This window comes from Schistocerca americana, chromosome 9 (assembly GCF_021461395.2).
Source record: "Schistocerca americana isolate TAMUIC-IGC-003095 chromosome 9, iqSchAmer2.1, whole genome shotgun sequence".
NCBI classification, from domain to species: Eukaryota; Metazoa; Arthropoda; class Insecta; order Orthoptera; family Acrididae; genus Schistocerca; species Schistocerca americana.
The window spans coordinates 181,932,033-181,953,402 of NC_060127.1; the positions used below are offsets into that span (position 1 = coordinate 181,932,033).

General features: G+C 45.2%; 1 protein-coding gene across 1 annotated transcript in view; it reads right to left on the bottom strand.

Moving 5' to 3' along the window:
* Positions 1–21,370, bottom strand: part of LOC124551046 (apoptosis-stimulating of p53 protein 2-like) — a 454,884-nt gene that overhangs the window by 137,756 nt on the left and 295,758 nt on the right. The window contains exons 2-4 of the mRNA XM_047125910.1: positions 8,178–8,353; positions 4,395–4,409; positions 3,172–3,296 (exon numbers count right to left, since the gene is read on the bottom strand). Of these exons, the coding sequence (XP_046981866.1) occupies positions 3,172–3,296; positions 4,395–4,409; positions 8,178–8,353 (316 nt within the window). The remainder of the gene's footprint in view (positions 1–3,171; positions 3,297–4,394; positions 4,410–8,177; positions 8,354–21,370) is intronic.

Sequence of the window (21,370 nt, forward strand, 5' to 3'; positions counted from 1 at the left end):
CCCTAGGCTTACGCACTACTTAATCTAACTTAAACTAACTTACGCTAAGCACAACACACACACCCAGGCCCGAGGGAAGACTCGAACCTCCGACGGGGACAGCCGCGAGAACCCTGGCAAGGCGCCCTGGACGCCACGGCTACCCCGCGCGGCCCTACACGAGACGTTAGAGAGGTACAGACAGATGTTGTTGGATGTTTAAGGGGGACTAAACAGGTACAGACAGATGTTTGGTTACTGAATGAACTCGGCATTTCGCTATCTCTGGTTGTCCATTTGCTGCACAGTGCCAGCCGCTTCCAGTATGACGACTAAGGTGATAAATCGCAGAAATTGGACTTCAACTTTTCGTAATAAAGTGGAACACCTGCTGCCGTCCTTTCGACGTTTCAATGATTCAATACACCATCTTCGGGCTTTAACTGAGGTTAACGGGTTAATGCCCGAAGATGGTGTGTTGAATCACTGAAACCGGTAGCTACACAAGAAATAACATCAAAACGACAGCTGCAGGTGTTCCATTTTTTTACATAAGTGATCGGCCAAAGTCCCTGAAACCTTAAGTTAGAAGGCTGAACACACGAAAACGAAAAAAAAAATACAAGTTGCGAATTCGTGAATTGTGTTTTGAAACTTCGACAAGTCGCAACTGAAAATAGCAGTTAACGAAAAGTAGCGTTCACAGAAATCACTCATAAAGGGAAGTCACAGTTTAGCATCTGGCTACAGCAGACCTTAGAGAGATACGGATGGATGTTTGGTTATCGACTGAACTCGGCATTTCCCTGTCTCTGGACATCAGCTTCCCTGCACAGTGCATACAGCTTACAATCTGACAACTATGGTGATAAATTGCACAGTGCATCCTGCATTTCCATCCTCTGTGTTGTTTACCGATGACGCAACGTTCGGGGGTGATGAAGTCTTCAACATGCACAATTCGCATGTTTGGAGTGAGGATAACCAACATGCCACAGTTACTAGCGCTCATCAAGTGCGGTTCTTCGTTATGTGTGGGTCGGTGTTGTTGGGGACTGTTTAATTGGGCCGTATCTGCTACCTAGGCCGTTAAATGGCAGGCACTATTACAATTTTCTCGCCAGCGCATTGCCATAATTGCTGGAAGACGTCCCACTCCCTACAAGACAACGCATGTGGTTCCAACATGACGGGGCGCCGGCACATTTCAGTCGTCGTGTGGGTCGATTCCTGGACCGACGGTTTCCAGAAACGTAGATTGGCAGAGGTGGTCCTGTGCCATGGCCTGCTCGATCCCCAGATACGTCCCCTCTGGACTTTTTTGTGTGGGGAGAGATGCTCAACCTTGTTTATGCAACTCCAGTTGCATCAGAAGAGGATCTGATTGCCCGGATAGTAGCAGCAGCAGGAACAATTCAGGATACTCCTGGGGTTTGTGCCCGTGTCAGACAGAACGTGATCCGACAGTGTAACCTTTGTTTACGTGTCAATGGAGGCATTTCTGAAAATCTACTGTAATTGAAATTGCGTTGTGTTAATGTGTTGTCTCTTGGTCATAAAAAAATGGAAAAGTGTTTCTTGGTTTAATTAATTTGCCGCCAGAGAAATCTTCCTCTACCGGTTTAAATACTCCTCATAGGAAAAAATGACATTAGGGAAACATATTTGTTTTGATTTCCCCTACAACCTCCCCGAGTTTGTCGGTTTAAATGCTTTTCACCCTGTAGAGGTACATATGGATGTTTGGTTACTGACTGAACTCGGCATTTCTGTGTCTCGTGGATCCTGTTTCCTGCACAGTGCTCACAGCTTCCAGAGTAGAAACTATGGCGATAAACAGCACGAAACGCATGTTAAGTTTTTGGAGTGCGGAGGAATTCATGAACCACGATTTAAAATTTTGACAAGTCGCAATTAAAAATCGCAGTTACCGAAAAGTAGCATTCACAGAAATCACGGTTACCGGAAAGTCACAGTTTGGCTCGGATCTCTAATGAACAGACGTCAAAGAAGTAGAGGCAGGCAAATACTGTGGACAGACTGGAGATGGGCAAAGTAGTTCATCCTTGGGAACTAGTTCACTGGTGATTGCTCTTTTTCGGGAACCGTTCATTTTTACTCGTTCAACGTTCATTATGCTTGGTATATGGTTGTTATGAAAAACTGAAAATTAGTAGCATAGGTGGTTGAAGATGGAAGGCGCCAAGAGGGGGCACTTGCCTCCCCCCCCCCCCCCCCCCACCTCCCTGGAGTACAGAGTTTTTATTCTTAAGAGAATTCGCACACAATTGTAATTTTCGTGATTCTGCAAAACATCTCGTTTAGCCAACTGTAGTGTTATAGTACTTCGGGCCAATTTTTCGTGCGCCACCCTGTACCACTGAAATAATAGTGTAGGTGTTACCATATTATTTTTACAAAATGTGAAACCGGACACTCCATTACGAAGCGCAGGCTTCATTTGGTGTAAGTCGGTCTGCCTTCCATAACAATGAACATGCTCTTTTACCTTGGATAAAAAAAAGACGGAAAATGGCCACTCGTGTGTGCTGTGCCGACGTCCTTTGCATGTGTAATAACAAAAAATCTTGCCTTTTCACAATGATTCCTTCTGCTGTTTATCGAAATAGTGATGTAAACTGATACGCCGTTTTGTTACCTGAAAAGATGTACGTATTAGATATCACGTAATTTTTGTGTAGTTTACATAATTATAAGATACATTTTAACTACCGGTCGTGGACGCTGAATAGCATACGAAAAGAACCAGACGTTCAGAGTTCAAAACAGTTTTAAAACAGATCTAGAATGGGTGTGCCAAGCGAACGAAACAAACAACAACAACTCGATACTGAACGAACTATGAGCAGTCGGCAGTGGAAGTGCGACGAGTGGCCACGCGAAGAAGGACGAGTCCGGCCGAGCGAGACCGAGACCGAGACCGAGACAGAGGGGAACGGGACCGAGGCTGGCTGGAACGAGGCCGGCCGACGCGCCGTTGCGGGAACGAGACCGACCGTTTCCCGTCCTCGGGAACTGTAAGTAAAGAGCCGCGACCGAAGTGAACTATGAACGACCGTTCCTTAGAATTCGCTCCTCGCTCGTTCCGCTCATCTTGGTGAACCGTTCCTTTGGACCGGTTAGTTGGCCAACGCCCCATCCCTAGGACAGACAGAGGGCTCGGCTACTCACTGAGCGCGGCGTTGCCCTGCCTCTGGGCGTCCACCTGTCCGCGCAGCGCGCGCAGCTTCCGCAGCTTCAGCTCCTGGGCCTCCACGCGCTCCCGCAGCCTGCGCAGCCGCTCTGCCTCGTGCGCCCTCTGCTGCTGCTGCTGCTGTTGCTGCTGCTGCTGCCCCTGCTGGCCTGCAACAAACACCTCGCCCTCAAATCACACTGCTTACAACACAAAACAGAATACTGGGGAAACAACTGGGCAAATGTTTCGCGAAATGATTTGTCCAAAACTAAGAAACAAAACAATCATTTTGACACCCTTCGAATGATGCTCGAAATCGTGTACAACAAATGTGACTGCACAGTCCACATAATGTGATGTTGTTGTTGTTGTGGTCTTCAGTCCTGAGACTGGTTTGATGCAGCTCTCCATGCTACTCTATCCTGTGCAAGCTTCTTCATCTCCCCGTACCTACTGCAACCTACATCCTTCTGAATCTGCTTAGTGTATTCATCTCTTGGTCTCTCTCTACGATTTTTACCCTCCACGCTGCTCTCCAGTACTAAATTGGTGATCCCTTGATGCCTCAGAACATGTCCTACCAACCGATCCCTTCTTCTACTCAAGTTGTGCCACATACTCCTCTTCTCCCAAATTCTATTCAATACGTCCTCATTAGTTATGTGATCTACCCATCTAACCTTCAGCATTCTTCTGTAGCACCACATTTCGAAAGCTTCTATTCTCTTCTTGTCCAAACTATTTATCGTTTCACTTCCATACATGGCTACACTCCATACAAATACTTTCAGAAACGACTTCCTGACACTTAAATCTATACTCGATGTTAACAAATTCCTCTTCTTCAGGAACTCTTTCCTCCCCATTGCCACTCTACATTTTATATCCTCTCTACTTCGACCATCATAAGTTATTTTGCGTGATAGCACCTTCCTTTTTCTCTACACAGGCCATGACTAAATTTCCTTTACAGCCGTTGAGAGCTTGTGTTTGGGAACAAGAGGGATAAGTTTAGCACAGGAACTCATTTCCGGAAACGTACTGTTTTTCCGCTGCAAGGAAAATACCACAACCGAATCTCCCGCACTGTCAACGCCACTGACTAGGGTAATACGAGGGTCGTTCAATAAGTAATGTCCCACATTTCTTTTCTCAGAACATATTTATTGTTAAGAATCAGACTTTGGTGACAATATACGAGTACATTAACATCTCATGCCCATGTCCTATTTTTCTATGCAGTCTCCAACACGTTCTACGACCGTACGCCAACGTTGTGGAACAGCATGTATTCCGTGCTGGTAGAAGCTCTTGTCTCGTAGGCGTAGCCATGTTTTTACCGCATGACTGACACACTCGTCACCCCGTACAGAATCTTTAAGCGGACCAAAGAGATCGAAATCCGAGAGTGCCAGGTCTGGACTGTAGGGGGGATGAGACAGTTATGTCCAACCAAACTCGGCGATGTGTTCCGGGGTTCTCAGACTTGTGTGTGGGTGTGCATTATCGTGTTGGAGCAAGATTTCTGGTGGATTCTTGTCCGATCGAACGCGTCGGAAATGGTTCTTGAGTTTATTCAGAGGCTTCACGTAAGCCTCTGAATTGATGGTTGACCCTCTTGGCATCATATCCACGAAAACGACGGCATCACAATCCCAGAAGACTGTCACCATGACTTGTCTTGAATTTCGTCTTTCGTGGTGAATGAGGATCATGCCACTCCATGGACTGCCTTTTTGTTTCCGACGCAAAGTGGCGCACCCAGCTTTCGTCTCTCGTAACGATCAAGATAGGCCTCCCCGTCGGTCTCATACCCTCCAACAATTAAGATGAAATGGCATTTCTTTGAATGTTGTGATCCGCTGTGAGCATTCGTGGAACCCACCGTGAGCACCTTAATGAATATCCGAGAGTCTCGATCATTCCAGACGCACTTCGAATGCTGATCGACATCTGTAGAGCCAATTGTCGAGTTGTGATGCGCCGGTAGGCACGAATAATGGCATCCGCACGATTCAGCATATCTGGAGCAGTGGCTGTGACAGGACGTGCCGAGCGTGGCTGATCATGGAGCTCTGTTTCTACATTTCCTGAGGCTGTAACTTTCTTTACCCATCGCCCAACTATACTCCTATCAACTGTAGAATCGTCATACTCTGTGCACAAACGCTTATGGATGTTCACCGCGGTTTCTTTTTCTCCACACAAGAATTCAATAATAGCGCGCTGCTTGTAACGTGAGTCGTATGTACACGCAATTTTGACGCTGTACTACGGCTCTGCCGTGTGCCAGAACGGTTCGAAACTTCACCGGCGCATAGAACAAGTATCAGATTTGAAGCATCAACAAGGTCGCTTGTCTATGTATATTAATGGCTTTAAAAAAATGTCGGGAATTACTTGTTGAACGACCCTCGTACATACGCTATTCACCGACCAGCATCATTCGGGAAAGTGGTGGGACTGGACAGCGCCAATATTGGGAATTTGTACGAGTGCCGATAACTACGCCGTTGAGGGCCCCACAAACCAAACACCATCATCATCATCATCACCGATCACCTAATGTCCCGTGCCCAATACATGTATGTATGTATGCCGTTTCATGGCCTGTTCGGAATGCAGTTTTTTAGTCTTTCCTCACACATTACTTTACTCGTATTTTTCGCAAAATTTCAAACACCTTGTACCATTTTACACTGATGAATGCTTTTTCTAAGCCGACAGCTTCTATGAACGTCTCTTTTTTTTTCAGCTCTTGCTCCAGCTATCAATTTCAACGTTGAAACTGCCTCTTTGTTGCTTTACAAAAGTCAAACTAACCTCATACATAAAATCCCCAACACTCTTTTCCATTTTTCTATGTACGAGGGTCACTTCAAAAGTCCTGCACACTGCGCACGTGGCGTGATTAAGTTGAAATTCACGCTAGTTGTGAAAGAGACTTTAGGCGTGACGGTCGAGTATGAGTTTTCTGGTTCGCGTGGCTGTGTCGTGAGTAACTCAGTTTTAAAATGGAAGCCGCCACCGAGTCCGGTGGGATTGTACGTAGTGACCAGCGCTCCTAAATCAAAAGCGAAAGAAGCCAGCGCAAATTTACAACGCTTTGACACTGATGTGTGGGAATAGTGTAGTGGGTCGCAGCACAGTATCATGGTGTTCTGCTCGTTTCCGTGAAGGTCGGGTAAATATGGTTCAAATGGCTCTGAGCACTATGGGACTTAACATCTGCCGGCCGCTGTGGCAGAGCGGTTCTAGGCGCTTCAGTCCGGAACCGCGCTGCTGCTGCGGTCGCAGGTTCGAATCCTGCTTTGCTCATGGATGTATGTGATGTCCTTAGGTTAGTTAGGTTTAAGTAGTTCTAAGTCTAGGGGACTGATGACAACACATAGTGCTCAGATGTTAAGTCCCATAGTGCTTAGAGCCAGTTGAACTTAACATCTGTGGTCATCAGTCCCCTAGACTTAGAACTACTTAAACCTAAGTAACCTAAGGACATCACACACATCCATGCCCGAGGCAGGATTCGAACCTGCGACCGTAGCGGTCACGCGGTTCCAGACTGAAGCGCTTAGAACCGCACGGCCACACCGGCCGGCTGAAGGTCGGGTAAGCTCTGAGGGCAATCGAAGAAGTGGAAGGCCATCAACTGCAACAAACTACATCTCTCAGGTTACTGTAAATGACATTTTGAAAGAGGATCAACGAGAACATGCGAGGAAATTACATATGAGGCCAGAATGTTTGTCACTTTAGTTTACAGAACCATAAGTGAAAAATTACTGCCAGATGGGTTCCGTATGATCGCAGTGAAGAGCAGAAAGCAGCTCGCAAAAGAATCGTTGAAGACTTGCTTCGACATTATTGAACAGAAGGAGAACAATTTCTGAAAAGGACACGAGATTTTGAGCCAGAAGTTACGTCTCAGTCGTCACAGTGGAAAAGTTGTGACTCCCATGAGCGAAAAAAATGCGTCGCCAACAGTCAAAGATGAACCTGATGATGATCTTCGGAGTATGACACGAATGGAGTCATAGCTACAATTAGAGTGCCCCAGACGGACATCTGTAACAGGTGGGTACTACAAGCTGTTTCTGCAAAATATTTTGCGTCTGAAAATTCGTCAAACAAGACCTGACATGCTGACAGCTGGTATCCTCATTTTGCACGACAATTCAAGACCATATACTGCCCTACCAATGAGAGAAACGCTCGACTAATATGGATGGGAAATACTTCCCCACCCACCATACAGCCCTGATATGAGCCCATCAAGCATCGCTTCCCAAACGGAACGAACAACTCCGTGGAAAACGTTTCAGTACAACTGATGAAGCTTCTAGTGAGGTGAGCCGAGTAATCAGACAGATTAACAATGAAGGTGCCCTATCCGGAATATAGAAGTTGCCATTAGCAAGAATGGAAATTATACTGACGACCTGAAAACATATTTTGTAAAATAAATTATTTCCTTCAATTCCGCCTGACGATGTGCAGAACTCCTGAAACGACCCTCGCATTATACTAGTCAAGAACTTGGACGCTTGAACTGTTAAGCTGACGGCGGGATAGTTCTCACACTTGTATGCTATTACTATCTTCGAGTCGTTGTGTATGATATTTTCCCAAAGCCTGATGTGTTAATTATGATAGAAGCAGAGTGTCTTAACGTGTTTAATTGTTGGAATACGTGTACCTATTTGCCTTATAGGGTATTGTCGTGTTGGAAACTAAGGCTGATCCAGCTGATTGGAAATGCCATCAGGCTGGAATTGGAACTGCAGCTGCTGCTTGAGAAATAGAGGTGGTAGGGTGTTGTCCTGTTAGAAGATGACATTCATCCTATTGGCTGGGGAAATTGGACCTGCTGCTTGTTGCAGCACTGTGTGGTGGGGTGTTGTCCTGTTGGAAAACGACTCTAACCCTGGTGCCTGGACGGGAAGGGGATCTGACGCTCTCGAAGCACCGCGTGGTGGTGCGATGTCGTGCTGGAAAGCGGGACTCACCCTGCTGGTTGGGCGCGCCCTGCGGCTGCAGGTGCAGCTGCTGCTGCTTGAGGAAGCGCAGCCGCTGCTCCCTCGCGGCCAGCAGCTGGCGCTGCGACTCTATCTGCGACTGCTGCCGGCACGCCATGTCGCGCAGCTCCCTCAGGCTCAGCGCCGGAACGTCGCCCGGCAGCTGGAACACACAGCACAGCGCCACGTTGTAGAAGGATCCACCATCAGAGCCAACATATCTCGCATGTACAGTTTTCCAGGGACATATATTATGCTCTAAAACAGTGGTTCCCAACAGGTGGTCCGCAGACCTCCAGGGGTCCACCAGCTATGCCAGAGGGGTTCGCAAGATGCTATTACAATAAAAAATATATTGAATATATTTCGTATGATAACAGATTTTTTATTTTGGCCGCTTCCTGCATGAGCAGTTTAAAGCTCAATATTTTTTCAATGATGAATATGTCAATGTTTTTTCTAAGTACCAAAAATAGAAAACGTATTAAAAGACTCTTAATTTGGCTTTTTTAGGTACTTGATACTGTAATATGACAAGGTACCAATCATGCTCGATGAGGGGGGGGGGGGGGGGGCTCTAAGCACTATGGGACTCAACATCTGTGGTCATCAGTCCCCTAGAACTTAGAACTACTTAAACCTAACTAACCTAAGGACATCACACACATCCATCCCCGAGGCAGGATTCGAACCTGCGACCGTAGCGGTCACGCGGTTCCAGACTGAATCGCCTAGAACCGCTCGGCCACACCGGCAGGCGATCAGGGGGTCCTCGAGAAAATTTTGTTGGGAACCCCTGCTCTAAAAGTACAGACTGCTGAATTAGTTTATTCTATAAGTAAGTTTTCATTAACAAACTTAGATCGTAAGTTATCGAAAATTACAGCACGTATTGAAAATGTTGTCCACCCATTTCTATGCACTTGTCGACACGTTTGACCATGTTCCTAGTAACCTTTGTCAGCTTTGCACGTCCTTTTTCGTTAATGGCTGCCGTAATGTTCGTCTGCAGTGCCTGCTGGGACTGTGAATTGCTCCTGTAAACAATAACTTTCAAGTAGCCTCACAGAGAGAATTCTGGACTACTGAGAGCAGGAGCATCTCCATAGCAGGGCGAACTGTGTGGCAATTGGCACCGGCCTGTTGCACCCAGCAGCCGCGCTTATTCTCCCGCAGTAACACTATGAATTGTTGGATAATGTCTTGGTAGACGGCAGCATCCACAGCTGTATCAATAAACAAAAGTTCTATTGAAACTTCCTGGCAGATTAAAACTGTGTGCCCGACCGAGACTCGAACTCGAGTTCGAGTCTCGGTCGGGCACACAGTTTTAATCTGCCAGGAAGTTTCATATCAGCGCACACTCCGCTGCAGAGTGAAAATCTCATTCTGAAAAGTTCTATTATTCGCCGCCTTGAAACCATGCACCACACGCCAATTTTCTGTGGGTGTAAGGCAATCTCAATTAACTATGCGGGTTGTCAGTGTCTCACAGCCGGTGGTTCAGGCTGTTAACATACCCACCAAAATGAAGACAAGCATCACTGTGAAAAACATTTGATCTACAATACCATTTTGATCTGTCTTTTCTTCAATTATTTTGTCATACAGACATTTTATCTTTCATAGGTAATTTTGTAGGTGCTGTAGGCAGTGTATTAGGTATAATTTATTTTTTACCGTAAATTCACCATAAAACTGTCAGACCTGTTATCTTTATATATTTCCTTTTATTAATTTTATATGGTTAACTGTATTCGTCCTTTATCACAACAGCTTTCTATAATAGTTATCAAAATTTAAAAGTCTGCTACATGTATTTTACCCAATGTGTTTTTATCAGATTATGGTTCTAACGTAAATGAAGAATACATCTAAGCCGATAGTGGCGACATCTATAAACCATACAGGCAAACAGGTTTCTCGTTGCTACTGCACTTCAGGTTTTGTACAGTAACGCCACTTGCAAAATGACTGTGTGGACGATGTGGCCTATTTTACACCATATTTTAGTTCTACGTGACGATACTTTGCTGAACGTATTTATATGTTTTGACGATGCCATTATGTCTTTACCACATTACGACATGGTGTAGAACAGGTACGCTTTACCTTATTTTATCTGTACATTTCTCAGTTTGTATGAGAGTATATCGTGATATGAAATGCTGCCCGCTAGGAGTATATATTATTTTTTATATTGTAGATCCGAAGACGGTCACTCTGACTGAAACCGATCATCGTCGAAGGAATTTATACTGTGATCAAAGACTGGAATAAAAAGAAAACATTTGACAGTACCAGGATCACTGCTTATATTGTCCGCCCCGGTAGCTGAGTGGTCAGCGTGACAGACTGTCAATTCTACGGGCCCGGGTTCGATTCCCGGCTGGGTCGGAGATTTTCTCCGCTCAGGGACTGGGTGTTGTGTTGTCCTAATCATCATCATTTCATCCCCATCGACGCGCAGGTCGCCGAAGTGGCGTCAAATCGAAAGACCTGCACCAGGCGAAAGGTCTACCCGACGGGAGGCCCTAGCCACACGACATTTCCATTTTACTGCTTATATTCACGACTATGTCGCAGCTGGTACAATGCCATTGTTGCCTCTAACGTGAGTCTTGAACCATTGACAGTAGTGAAATAATCAGCATTATTCAGCTCGTGGAAAACCTGAGCATGGTGCGGATGACATTTCAGTATTCTTCACACTGCAGTGTGGTCTGAACCACGCGACACGTTCGTTTCCTGGCATAATCTACGCAAAGACTTATGGGGAGACGTCATAACTCCTGCTTTAATATCCTGCATAACTTGCGTCGTTAAAACTGACCTCTGGCACGTTTCTTAACCTGATTCACGAAACTTTTTAACTACCTTCTGAATAACATTTTCGTTGGTGCTTCCTTTTCAAATTCCTCCGTAAACTTTCGCAGAGAAACGTGATGAGATTTCATCACAAAATAAGTTTTATCACGAATACACGTTCTTCAACAGTTAAGTGCATTTTAACAAACAAGACACGATTACGCAACTTCGTCCCCAGTTGAGAATGTTTGGAGCATTATGGGGACATCCCTCAACTCTCTCTTGATTTTGACGATCTACCGCGCCAACTGGATAGAATTTGGTACGATATCCCTTAGGACATCCAACAACTCTATCCATTAATACACAGCCGATTAACTGCTTGCATAAGGGCCAGACTGAATCAACGCGTTATGACGTGCACAATTTATGGAGCTCTTTCTATTGAATAAATCGTGCAATTTTTCTGAAGTTGTAATGATTTTTTTGTACTTCGGCCAGTCGGTGAGCAGAGTTCGTAAGTATACACATGGTGTTAAAAATTTATTCCACATTTTGAGAGATGATGATATCGGGGTGATTATAAAAAAGCCTACGCGTTTTTTTCAAATTAAAAAAAAACACAAAAAACAATAAAAACCAACTATATTTTAGTATGAAACTCTAATTAACAACATTTTACATGTTAGCCTTACTCAAAGTAAAAAGAGCCACGTTTATAGAAGGCAACTGTGACAATAATTTATTTTATTAATATTGTATCTTAATTTTTATTGCAATATAAGAAACACAGGTAAATAGCATTTACACTTCCAGAACTCGTAGTATCGTAATGACTGTGAAATATAATTTAGCTTGAATGCAGAAATTTGTAGATCCTTACTAATTTCTCAGGTCTTTGCTCTCCTAAATTATTTCGTAATTTTGACCAAACAAACCCTTAGGCGGAGAAGATTCTCTCCAAGGAGGCAGTGAAAGCAGGGAAAGACATGAGGCACTCAGAATCTAGCTGTCACAATGGGATAGTGTTTCGATTAAATTAGTCACAGGAATTTAAACTGAACTACTTAATGCTCAATATGAGAAAAAATCTCAAAAAAGCAATAAAGCCCATGAAAGCTCAATATTATCCATTGCGCTGTTTTATTTAATACCCGGTTTTTTGTTAATGCTGGATAGTATGGATGAAAACAAGGAAAACATCTGCAGTAAACATGGGCTGCGAAATGCAAATCTTACGAGCTATGAGCACTTGTTTATCTTTGCTGCTGTGAAACACATGTCTTCTATTGGAATGTCTTCGCTATTACGAACATGCGGCAGACATCGGTTAGTGTTCTTACTGCAAACACTACTCACAGTTTCACTAAGTGCAGTGCATACATTAGTTCTAATCGAACCAGTTTGTGTTTTAATAAGCATGCGAAATGCTTTTACATTTTGGTTTTATCTTTGCCTTTAACAGCATAACGTAAGCCTGTTATTCCATATGCGAAATGACAGACATGATCTTCTTTTGTATGCCGGCCGTTGTGGCCGAGCGGTTCTACGCGCTTCAATCTGGAACTGCGCGACCGCTACGGTCGCAGGTTCGAATCCCGCCTCGGGCATGGATGTGTGTGATGTCCTTAGGTTAGTTAGGTTTAAGTAGTTCTAAGTTCTAGGGGACTGATGACTATAGAAGTTAAGTCCCATAGTGCTCAGAGCCATTTTTTTTCTTTTATATCCTGGCAAATGGAAGGAACTGCCGAGTTTGAATTAGAAGTTGTGCTGCTTCACGGTGACAGAATGATGTCTTCTCATCTACTCAATGCATTCTGTAGGTCGCCCGTAACGGCTGGTTCAAATGGCTCTGAGCACTATGGGACTCAACTGCTGAGGTCATTAGTCCCCTAGAACTTAGAACTAGTTAAACCTAACTAACCTAAGGACATCACAAACATCCATGCCCGAGGCAGGATTCGAACCTGCGACCGTAGCGGTCTTGCGGTTCCAGACTGCAGCGCCTTTAACCGCACGGCCACTTCGGCCGGCTTCGCCCGTAATGGTGGAAGGCTTACAGGAGATGTATTTCACAGTAGCGAAGATGAACAAATGCTCATAGCTCTTAAAATTTGTATTTTATCGTCTATATTTACTGGACATGTTTTTCTTGTTTTGATCCATGCTTGTACCTCTCAAATATGGAGTACTTCTTTCAAGACCCAATATAAGTTCTGGAAGAATGAATAGTAGGATATGAAAAGGAAATAACTTCGAAACAAAATAATAAATATATTGAAGGACACGTTGAAAACAAAGAAAAATATATGGCATTACATACCACATGTGCCCTTTACTTAGTTTTGAATGCGACCCCGTACACGGACCGATACTGCCAAACGTAGCCATACTGCCCCACACTGTCACACGCTCACAGTACAGGGGTCTCTCATGCAGTTGACGAGCCCTATCAGACGTCAGTATGTAGTTTCGCATCTGCTGGTAGGCTACTAAAAGTTCCAGGAAACGCAAGCCGAAGGTTCTTCGGGAAACTAGCTTGTTCGTTCAGTTTGTGTACGACCTGCAGTTTTCTGTGAAGGTAACCACGGGTGGTGGTCCACACGTTAACACTGAGACGTGTCTGGCAGCAAAATCGCTGAGGATCTGGGACGAATGCTTGGCGAGGCCCCTCCATTCGCTCCGCCGAGTCCTTCGTCGGCCAGGGCTCTTCTTCTTTGCACAAGACGCAGTAGTCTTGAATAGCTGCACCCACCATAGGCCTATCTGGTCCAATGATCCGGGACTTTTATCACGTCGTTACTACTCGAAATAGCGACATAAGAGACACAGAAATGTGCTATGAGCCTCGTTATTTTTTATACACACCTCACTTGGGAATGCTCGATGCACTGAACTCCACAAGGCCATAATTACAAGTAGCGGTTGTTCATCAGTGCAAGGAGCGCACGGTATTTACGCGCAGGTGCAAAAGTGTCGCTGTACTACGTGACTCAAATCCTACTTTTCATTCTGCCAGACCGTGTATGTACACCGAAGTAAAAAAAAAAAGTCGGACAAAGAAGGAGTTGTGTGACATAAACGATAGTTGGCAGGCTTGTTTCTACATTTTGAAAGAAGATGACCATTCAAATTTCGCGCCAGTTGCATAAGACCTGCACTAGTAGCACCACTATGAGGGTGCAAATCAGGTCTGCTGTGACGGTCATAAGCCTTAATTACCTTTGAGACTGCACGTGCTCATTTGATGTTAGTGAAGAATGCCTTTAAGATTACGCAGACATCATTACCAGCACCTCACTGGGTTTGAACGAGGTCGTGTAATAGGGCTACGAGAAGCTGGATGTTCCTTCGTGAAATAGGGCGTCCCTTCTACGATATTCAACAAAAACTTAGCACGAATGTACGCACTGTCTATGGTTCCTGGCAGCGGTGGTCACGAGAATGTACGGTCGTAAGAAGACCGGGCTATGGATGGCCACGTGTCAGTACCGAGACGAAAGACCGTCGTATTCGGGGTACACCTATGGTGCATCGCACTGCATATGTAGTAGCAATTTGAGCAGCAGCTGGAACCACAGTGACACAACGAACTGTTAGCAAACGCCATTTGCGACTTCAGTGGTCAAGTGAGAGCTCATTGGAGAGCAGGGTTGAGGTCTGTTGTGCTTTCTGATGAAAAAATGTTCTGTGTCTGTGCCAGTGATGGCCGTTTGTTGGAAGTGAGCCGGCCGGGGTGACAGAGCGGTTCTAGGCGCTACAGTCTGGAACCGCGCGAACGCTACGGACGCAGGTTCGAATCCTGCCTCGGGCATGGATGTGTGTGATGTCCTTAGGTTAGTTAGGTTTAAGTAGTTCTAAGTTCTAGGGGACTGATGACCTCAGCTGTTAAGTCCCATAGCGCTCAGAGCCATTTGAACCATTTGTTGGAAGTGAGGGCCTCCAACCGACCTGTCTGTGTATTAGATATGCTGGACCTACACCTGAAACTATGGTCTTGCGTGCGGTTTTGTACGACACCAGGAACACTCTCGTAGTTATACCACGCAGCCTGACTGCAGAACTATACGTCAATCTGGTGATTCGAAATGTTGCCCTGGCATTCATGAGCAGCATCCCACGGGGTCTTTTCCAACAGGATAATGGTCGTCGACATACCGCTGTCGTGACCCAATATGCTCTACAGAGTGCTGACACGTTGCCTTGGCCTGCTCGATCACCGCATCTGTCTCCAATCAAGCGTATACGGGATATCATCGGACGACAAATCCAGCGCCATCTACAAACAGTATTTAATCGTCCCTATATTGAATACCGAAGGGCAACAGGCGAGGAGCTCCTTTACAGAATCTGACATCCGGCCACACAATGCACGCACGTTTACATGCTTGCATTCGATAGTCTGGCGGTTACACCGCTTAATAATATATCAGCAGTTCACATTTGCAATGGCTCATCTGGCGGTTACGTTAACATATGATCGTGCAATGATAATCACTTAAACGTGTTACTTACACAAATGTATTTCCGACAGATTATTGGTGTTGCTATTTTTTCCGTCCCCCCCATGAACCATGGACACACCGTTGGTGGGGAGGCTTGCGTGTCTCAACGATACAGATAGCCGTACTGTAGGTGCAACCACAACGGAGGGGTATCTGTTGAGAGGCCAGACAAACGTGTGGTTCCTGAAGAGGGGCAGCAGCCTTTTCAGTAGTTGCAGGGGCAACAGTCTGGATGATTGACTGATCTAGCCCTGTAACACTAACCAAAACGGCCTTGCTGTTGTGGTATTGCGAACCACTGAAAGCAAGGGGAAACTACAGCCGTAATTTTTCCCGAGGGCATGCAGCTTTACTGCATGGCATGGAGAGCTGCACCAAACCAGTCTCAGGACTGAAGACCACAACAACAACAACAACATTTTTTCCGTCATTGTATATATACAGAGTGTCCCAGAAAAATGGCGACAAACTTCGAGGGGTTGTAGACAGTGTCTTGAGAAACGAATCGGGGATAGGAGCCCGCGTGTGGAAACGTGATCCAATAACGCAACAGAGCGTCGAAGATTAGAGGCTGGCGCCTGTCACCTCTTCGGCAGCAAACGTGACTTTGTACACTGACGGACTACAGGCGGAACGTCGCGCAAAGTTGCCTGTTATTGAGTTATCACGACTAATTCCACAATCGCCAGTTGAGGAAAAGATATCTAGCTGCCGCATAGAAAGCCCTTGTGCCCTAAGAATGTAATGGTCTGTTGTCTTAGTGTATGGTGGTTTCAGACAGAGTGTTCCACCTGCAGTTCCTTTTCCTGCTGTATACCGAAAAACATTGGAGGTTCTGAAGGAGAAATATAAACTGCGGATGGAAAACAGTGTCTGGAACTGTCGTTTACCAAGGCAACAGCATCGCATTCATAGGGGACAAGGCCTTTCTAGGCAGCAACTAGCTCCATCTTGTCCACTGGTGATCGTGGCAAGCAGTAGCCATCACTGAATAACAAAATACATTGCGATACATTTCGTCTACGGTCCGTCAGCGTAAAAGTCACGTTTCCTGCCAAAGGGGTGGACTAATGGCAGGCGCCGGTGCGCCCTATAGCGTCATTGGATGGCGTTTCCAAAAGCGGGCTCCTGTCCTTCCATACTACGAGGCAAATCTCTTCTATTGCAAGGACTTTGCTTTACATATTTTGGGTCGATGTAGCATAGATCAAACCGAGAAAAAAACGTCCAGTGAACATGGGGTTAAAATGCATATCTTAAAAAGGTATGAACACCTCTTCATCTTCTCTAATGCAAAAAGCATCTCTTCTACTGAACAGGTGCTCATAGTTCTCAAGGTATGCATTTTAGAGCCCGCATATACTGGGCAATTTTTTTTTGTTTTGGTGTAAGAGACCTGTCCCCAGAGCCCTAAAACTCGTCCTTTTTTTTTTTCATTCTTCGTATATATTCGGAGACTGCTTTAAATTTATTATACAAGAATACAACGGCGTTTTTCGTTGCGACGGAATCTTCTCACGAAACTCCAATCACCAACTTTCTCCTCCGAATGCGAAAATATTTTGTTGACACCGACCTAAATAGGGAGGAACGATCACCACGATAAAATAAGGGAAATCAGAGCTCGTACGGAAAGATATAGGTGTTCGTTCTTTCCGCGCGCTATACGAGATTGGAATAATAGCGAATTGTGAAGGTGGTTCGATGAACCAGGCATTTAAATGTGATATGCAGAGTATCCATGTAGATGTAGATGTACTTCCTTTGCACTGGACAAATTTCCTAACTTCGTATGTTTACCGAACTTTTTGCGAGCATCAATCCTGCCCTTATGAGCCGGCCGGTGTGGCCGAGCGGTTCTAGGCGCTTCAGTCTGGAACCACGCGACTGCTATGGTCGCAGGTTCGAATCCTGCCTCGGGCATGGATGTGTGTGATGTCCTTAGGTTACTTAGGTTTAAGTAGTTCTAAGTTCTAGGGGACTGATGACCACATATGTTAAGTCCCACAGTGCTCAGAGCCATTTGAACCTGCCATTATGGAGCAGACTTGCAACTGTATACAGCCTAGGGCACTTTGTCACGGTCCGTGGGGCTCCCCACGTCAGTTCGAGTCCTCCATCGGGCATGGGCGTGTGTGTGTGTGTGTGTGTGTGTGTGTGTGTGTGTGTGTTGCCCATAGAGTAAGTTAGATTAAGTAGTGTGTAGGCTTAGCGACCAGGTTCTGATCCCAGCAATCGGTCTTTTCGGCCTCTCAATGCCAGTTTACGACAATAAGACCACGTATGTCAACTTCCGCGCTACGTCACGGGTTTCCACTCGCTACACTTCAGTAAAAGAGAGCGAGTCGACGAGTAGTTAGGCGCCTCCGTTCCAAAACTCGTCACACCCGCGGAGCACTTCTAATGTATGCAACCCTCAACAATCGACCCGTACTCAGCTCTTGGTTTCTAATGTGCGCAACCCTCAACAATGGACTCGTACTCAGCTCTTGGTTTCTAATGTATGCAACCTTCAACAATGGACTTGCACTCAACTCTTGGTTTCTAATGTGCGCAACCCTCAACAATGGACTCGTACTCAGCTCTTGGTTTCTAATGTATGCAACCCTCAACAATGGACTCGCACTCCGCTCATGATCTCCAGTAGCACCCTGCAGCCGGACCCTTGACTGCGCGACGCGCTGGGCTGCCCCAACCCCAGTGCGGACACAGTCCGGGCGTGATTAAGCGGGCGCTCCCGCAGATTATCGGCAAACACGGCCCGCAGCGGTCCTTTTTTTCCCCCTCCGCCCACGCGCCGTCGCTCACGCGGCGCCATTAAAACCATTTAGCCTGACGGCAATACTGTTTTCATTTGTATTCCAATCGGCCGACTGGAAGCGGCCGCCCTCCGCGGGTACTGATGAAGACCTGGAACCAACGGGAAATGTCACGGCATGCGTGCACGCTGAAAGAGTGCTTTAGACAGGGAGAGGGGGAGGGAAAGAGAGAGAGGGAGAGAGAGAGAGATGATTGCTACAGCTGCGGGCGTTCACTTCTGTCTCTGTAATATGATTACCGATGCCGTGCAGAGGTCTCTAGTGCTTTGTGACACACATTGGAACAAAGGGGAGAATATTCGATTCATTCATCTGATACAAAAAACTGTTACAACATTTTCCTTTGCAAAAACCAATTCGTATCTCTAAGCGTAAGCTCAACTAAGCGTAGTGTAGGTTATTTTGCACAGCAACATTTTTATTTCATCAAAAAACAGATTTGTTTTCGATTTATCATAATGCTCGTACACAGTACGAGAGGTAGCCGTAAAATTTTAATTATCCTCTAGAAAAAAGAAACGTAATTAATTTTTTGTTCGTTGGCAGTCCCGCTACACACTGAAGCCGCCGCGCCACATTATCGTACCAGGCAGCGAAACGACCCAAACACTGAAAAGTGCAGTATCGTGCTGCAATTCGCTTTCGGCAATAGCTACTCTTGCCAAATTTCCGTGGGATGTTTCCATATTTAGTGGCGTCGTGACACGTCCCACATAAGCCTTACGCGACGTTGCAAATGTCTTGACTTTTGGGAACTGCTAGCAATTCGAAATGCACTGCGGGACAAAAAAAATGCAGCACTCTCAAGGGCAAGGTCATCTCATCGACAAGTGATGTGGCAGATGGTTTATCTCTGCAGGAGCGCACAGTAACTAATTCAGTCCAAACAGTAAAGGGTATCCAAACGGTCGCGTCAATACACATGGCACAGGCCTCTGGCGGCACCGCATGCTTGTATTCTCGCATGCAAACTATCGTAAAGGTGCCGATTGACATCGTGCGATAGACTGTCCCAAGCATCTGTTTACCTTTGATGCAATTCGGCGACGGTTGTTGCAGGTTCCGTAGGACACGTAAGTTCTCGCTTCATTACTGTACATGGTCTGTTCAAAAAATTCCAGAACTTTCCCCACAAAATTTTTCTACGCTTGCCTTTTACTTATTGTCCACGGTCTCCTTCGAAATACTCTCCTCCACGATTGATACACCGCTCCCAACACCGTTTCCACGCAGTCTCAGTACGCCTCTTGCTGGATCGCGCTAAGACGTGTCTATCGTTGCAAATCTTCGTCCTTTCAACGGCGTATTCAGCTTTGGAAACAAAACAGAAAAGTCCGCAGGGACCAGGTCTGGAGAGTACAGACAATGAGGCAGCATAGTGATTTCGCTTTTCTTGTAATAGTCACGCACCAACAAGGATGAATGTGCAGGCGCTTTATCGTGATGCAAAAGAAATGAATTGTCTGCCACATTCTAGGCCATTTCCTTCTCACATTTTCTCACAGGAGTCGCAACACGTCCCGATAATACCATCGATTAACAATTTGTCCCTCCCGCACGAATTCGTGACGAACTAAGTCTTCAAAGAAAACTATTAGCACTGCTTTGACATGTGACCTGACCTGAAGAGCTTATTTTGTGTTCGCGCAATCATTCTCTGCACACTCGCAAACTGTTGCATACAGCAGCTGATTAAATGTCTCATTTTAAATTTATTATTTCTGTGAGATAATTGAATATAGTGATATTACTTAGTATTTGTTTCATTTTATTTCAGAAGTCATCCTCAGCTATACTGCATCTTGACATGGCGAAAGGTTCCATGTCCATTAAATAAATAGTCCAGTACGAACCATTTTTTTTTTCAGAAAACGCTTTGGAAGTCCAATAAAGAAGTCTTCATTCGAAGAGATATTCACAGAACAGTAAAAGAATCAGGAAACCCACTGCCAAGTGCGTTCAACAAAAGAAATGTGTTGTGGATTGGCAAGAGACCCAACCCAGTATTCTAGAGGAAGCCGAAAGGCACGCTTTTTAGCTCACACAGGCTGGCGTGAGGTCTGGAACAGGACAAGGAAATTAGACTTTAGCAAAAAACGTACGTAGCTGTTGGAATACTTAACTTTAATCCATAGTTGGTGAACATCGCTCTTGACGGTACATGTTTTACAGCGTCAATAGTAACTGGTAATGGCGCCTTGCTAGGTCGTAGCAAATGACGTAGCTGAAGGCTATGCTAACTATCGTCTCGGCAAATGAGAGCGTACCTTGTCAGTGTACCATCGCTAGCAAAGTCGGCTGTACAACCGGGGCGAGTGCTAGGAAGTCTCTCTAGACCTGCCGTGTGGCGGCGCTCGGTCTGCAATCACTGATAGTGGCGACACGCGGGTCCGACGTATACTAACGGACCGCGGCCGATTTAAAGGCTACCACCTAGCAAGTGTGGTGTCTGGCGGTGACACCACAAAATGTATTTACAAACATTATTTATTTAATAAATTACTTACACATATTAATGAGCTGGCTCACTCTATAACATTTATCCACGCACGATCATGTCAGAATTTATATTAAAAAATATATAAACTGGCGACTTCATGTCTGGATAAATTATTATATATATTACTGTGTTTTCTGTTGCATGGACGATAAGGGCACACATGAAAAGCCATTGCCATTGAAAAAATTTTAACAACCAAACTAGAGATCATACCTGGTAACTGCACTGAAAAACACGATCTAAGGTAAAATATCGCATTTGTACTTTACCATAGCAGTTCAAGCGCATTCTATAGCTGTAGTTTGCTTTATAGCTTCCATAAACATTTTCTGAAATTGTAGCAATCACCATTGCTCAAAATCGTCGTTACAACTATATATTTACCCATCAACAGCAATTCGTGCTCAGCAAAACCCGAAATTATTTTTCACGAATTTAATTTTCTCATAAGTTTTCCTTCCACAATACATTAGGTGTAGCACAGTAATAACAAGCAAATAGCTTGTGAAAATGGAGCATGATACAATATAAACACGAACAGAATCTGA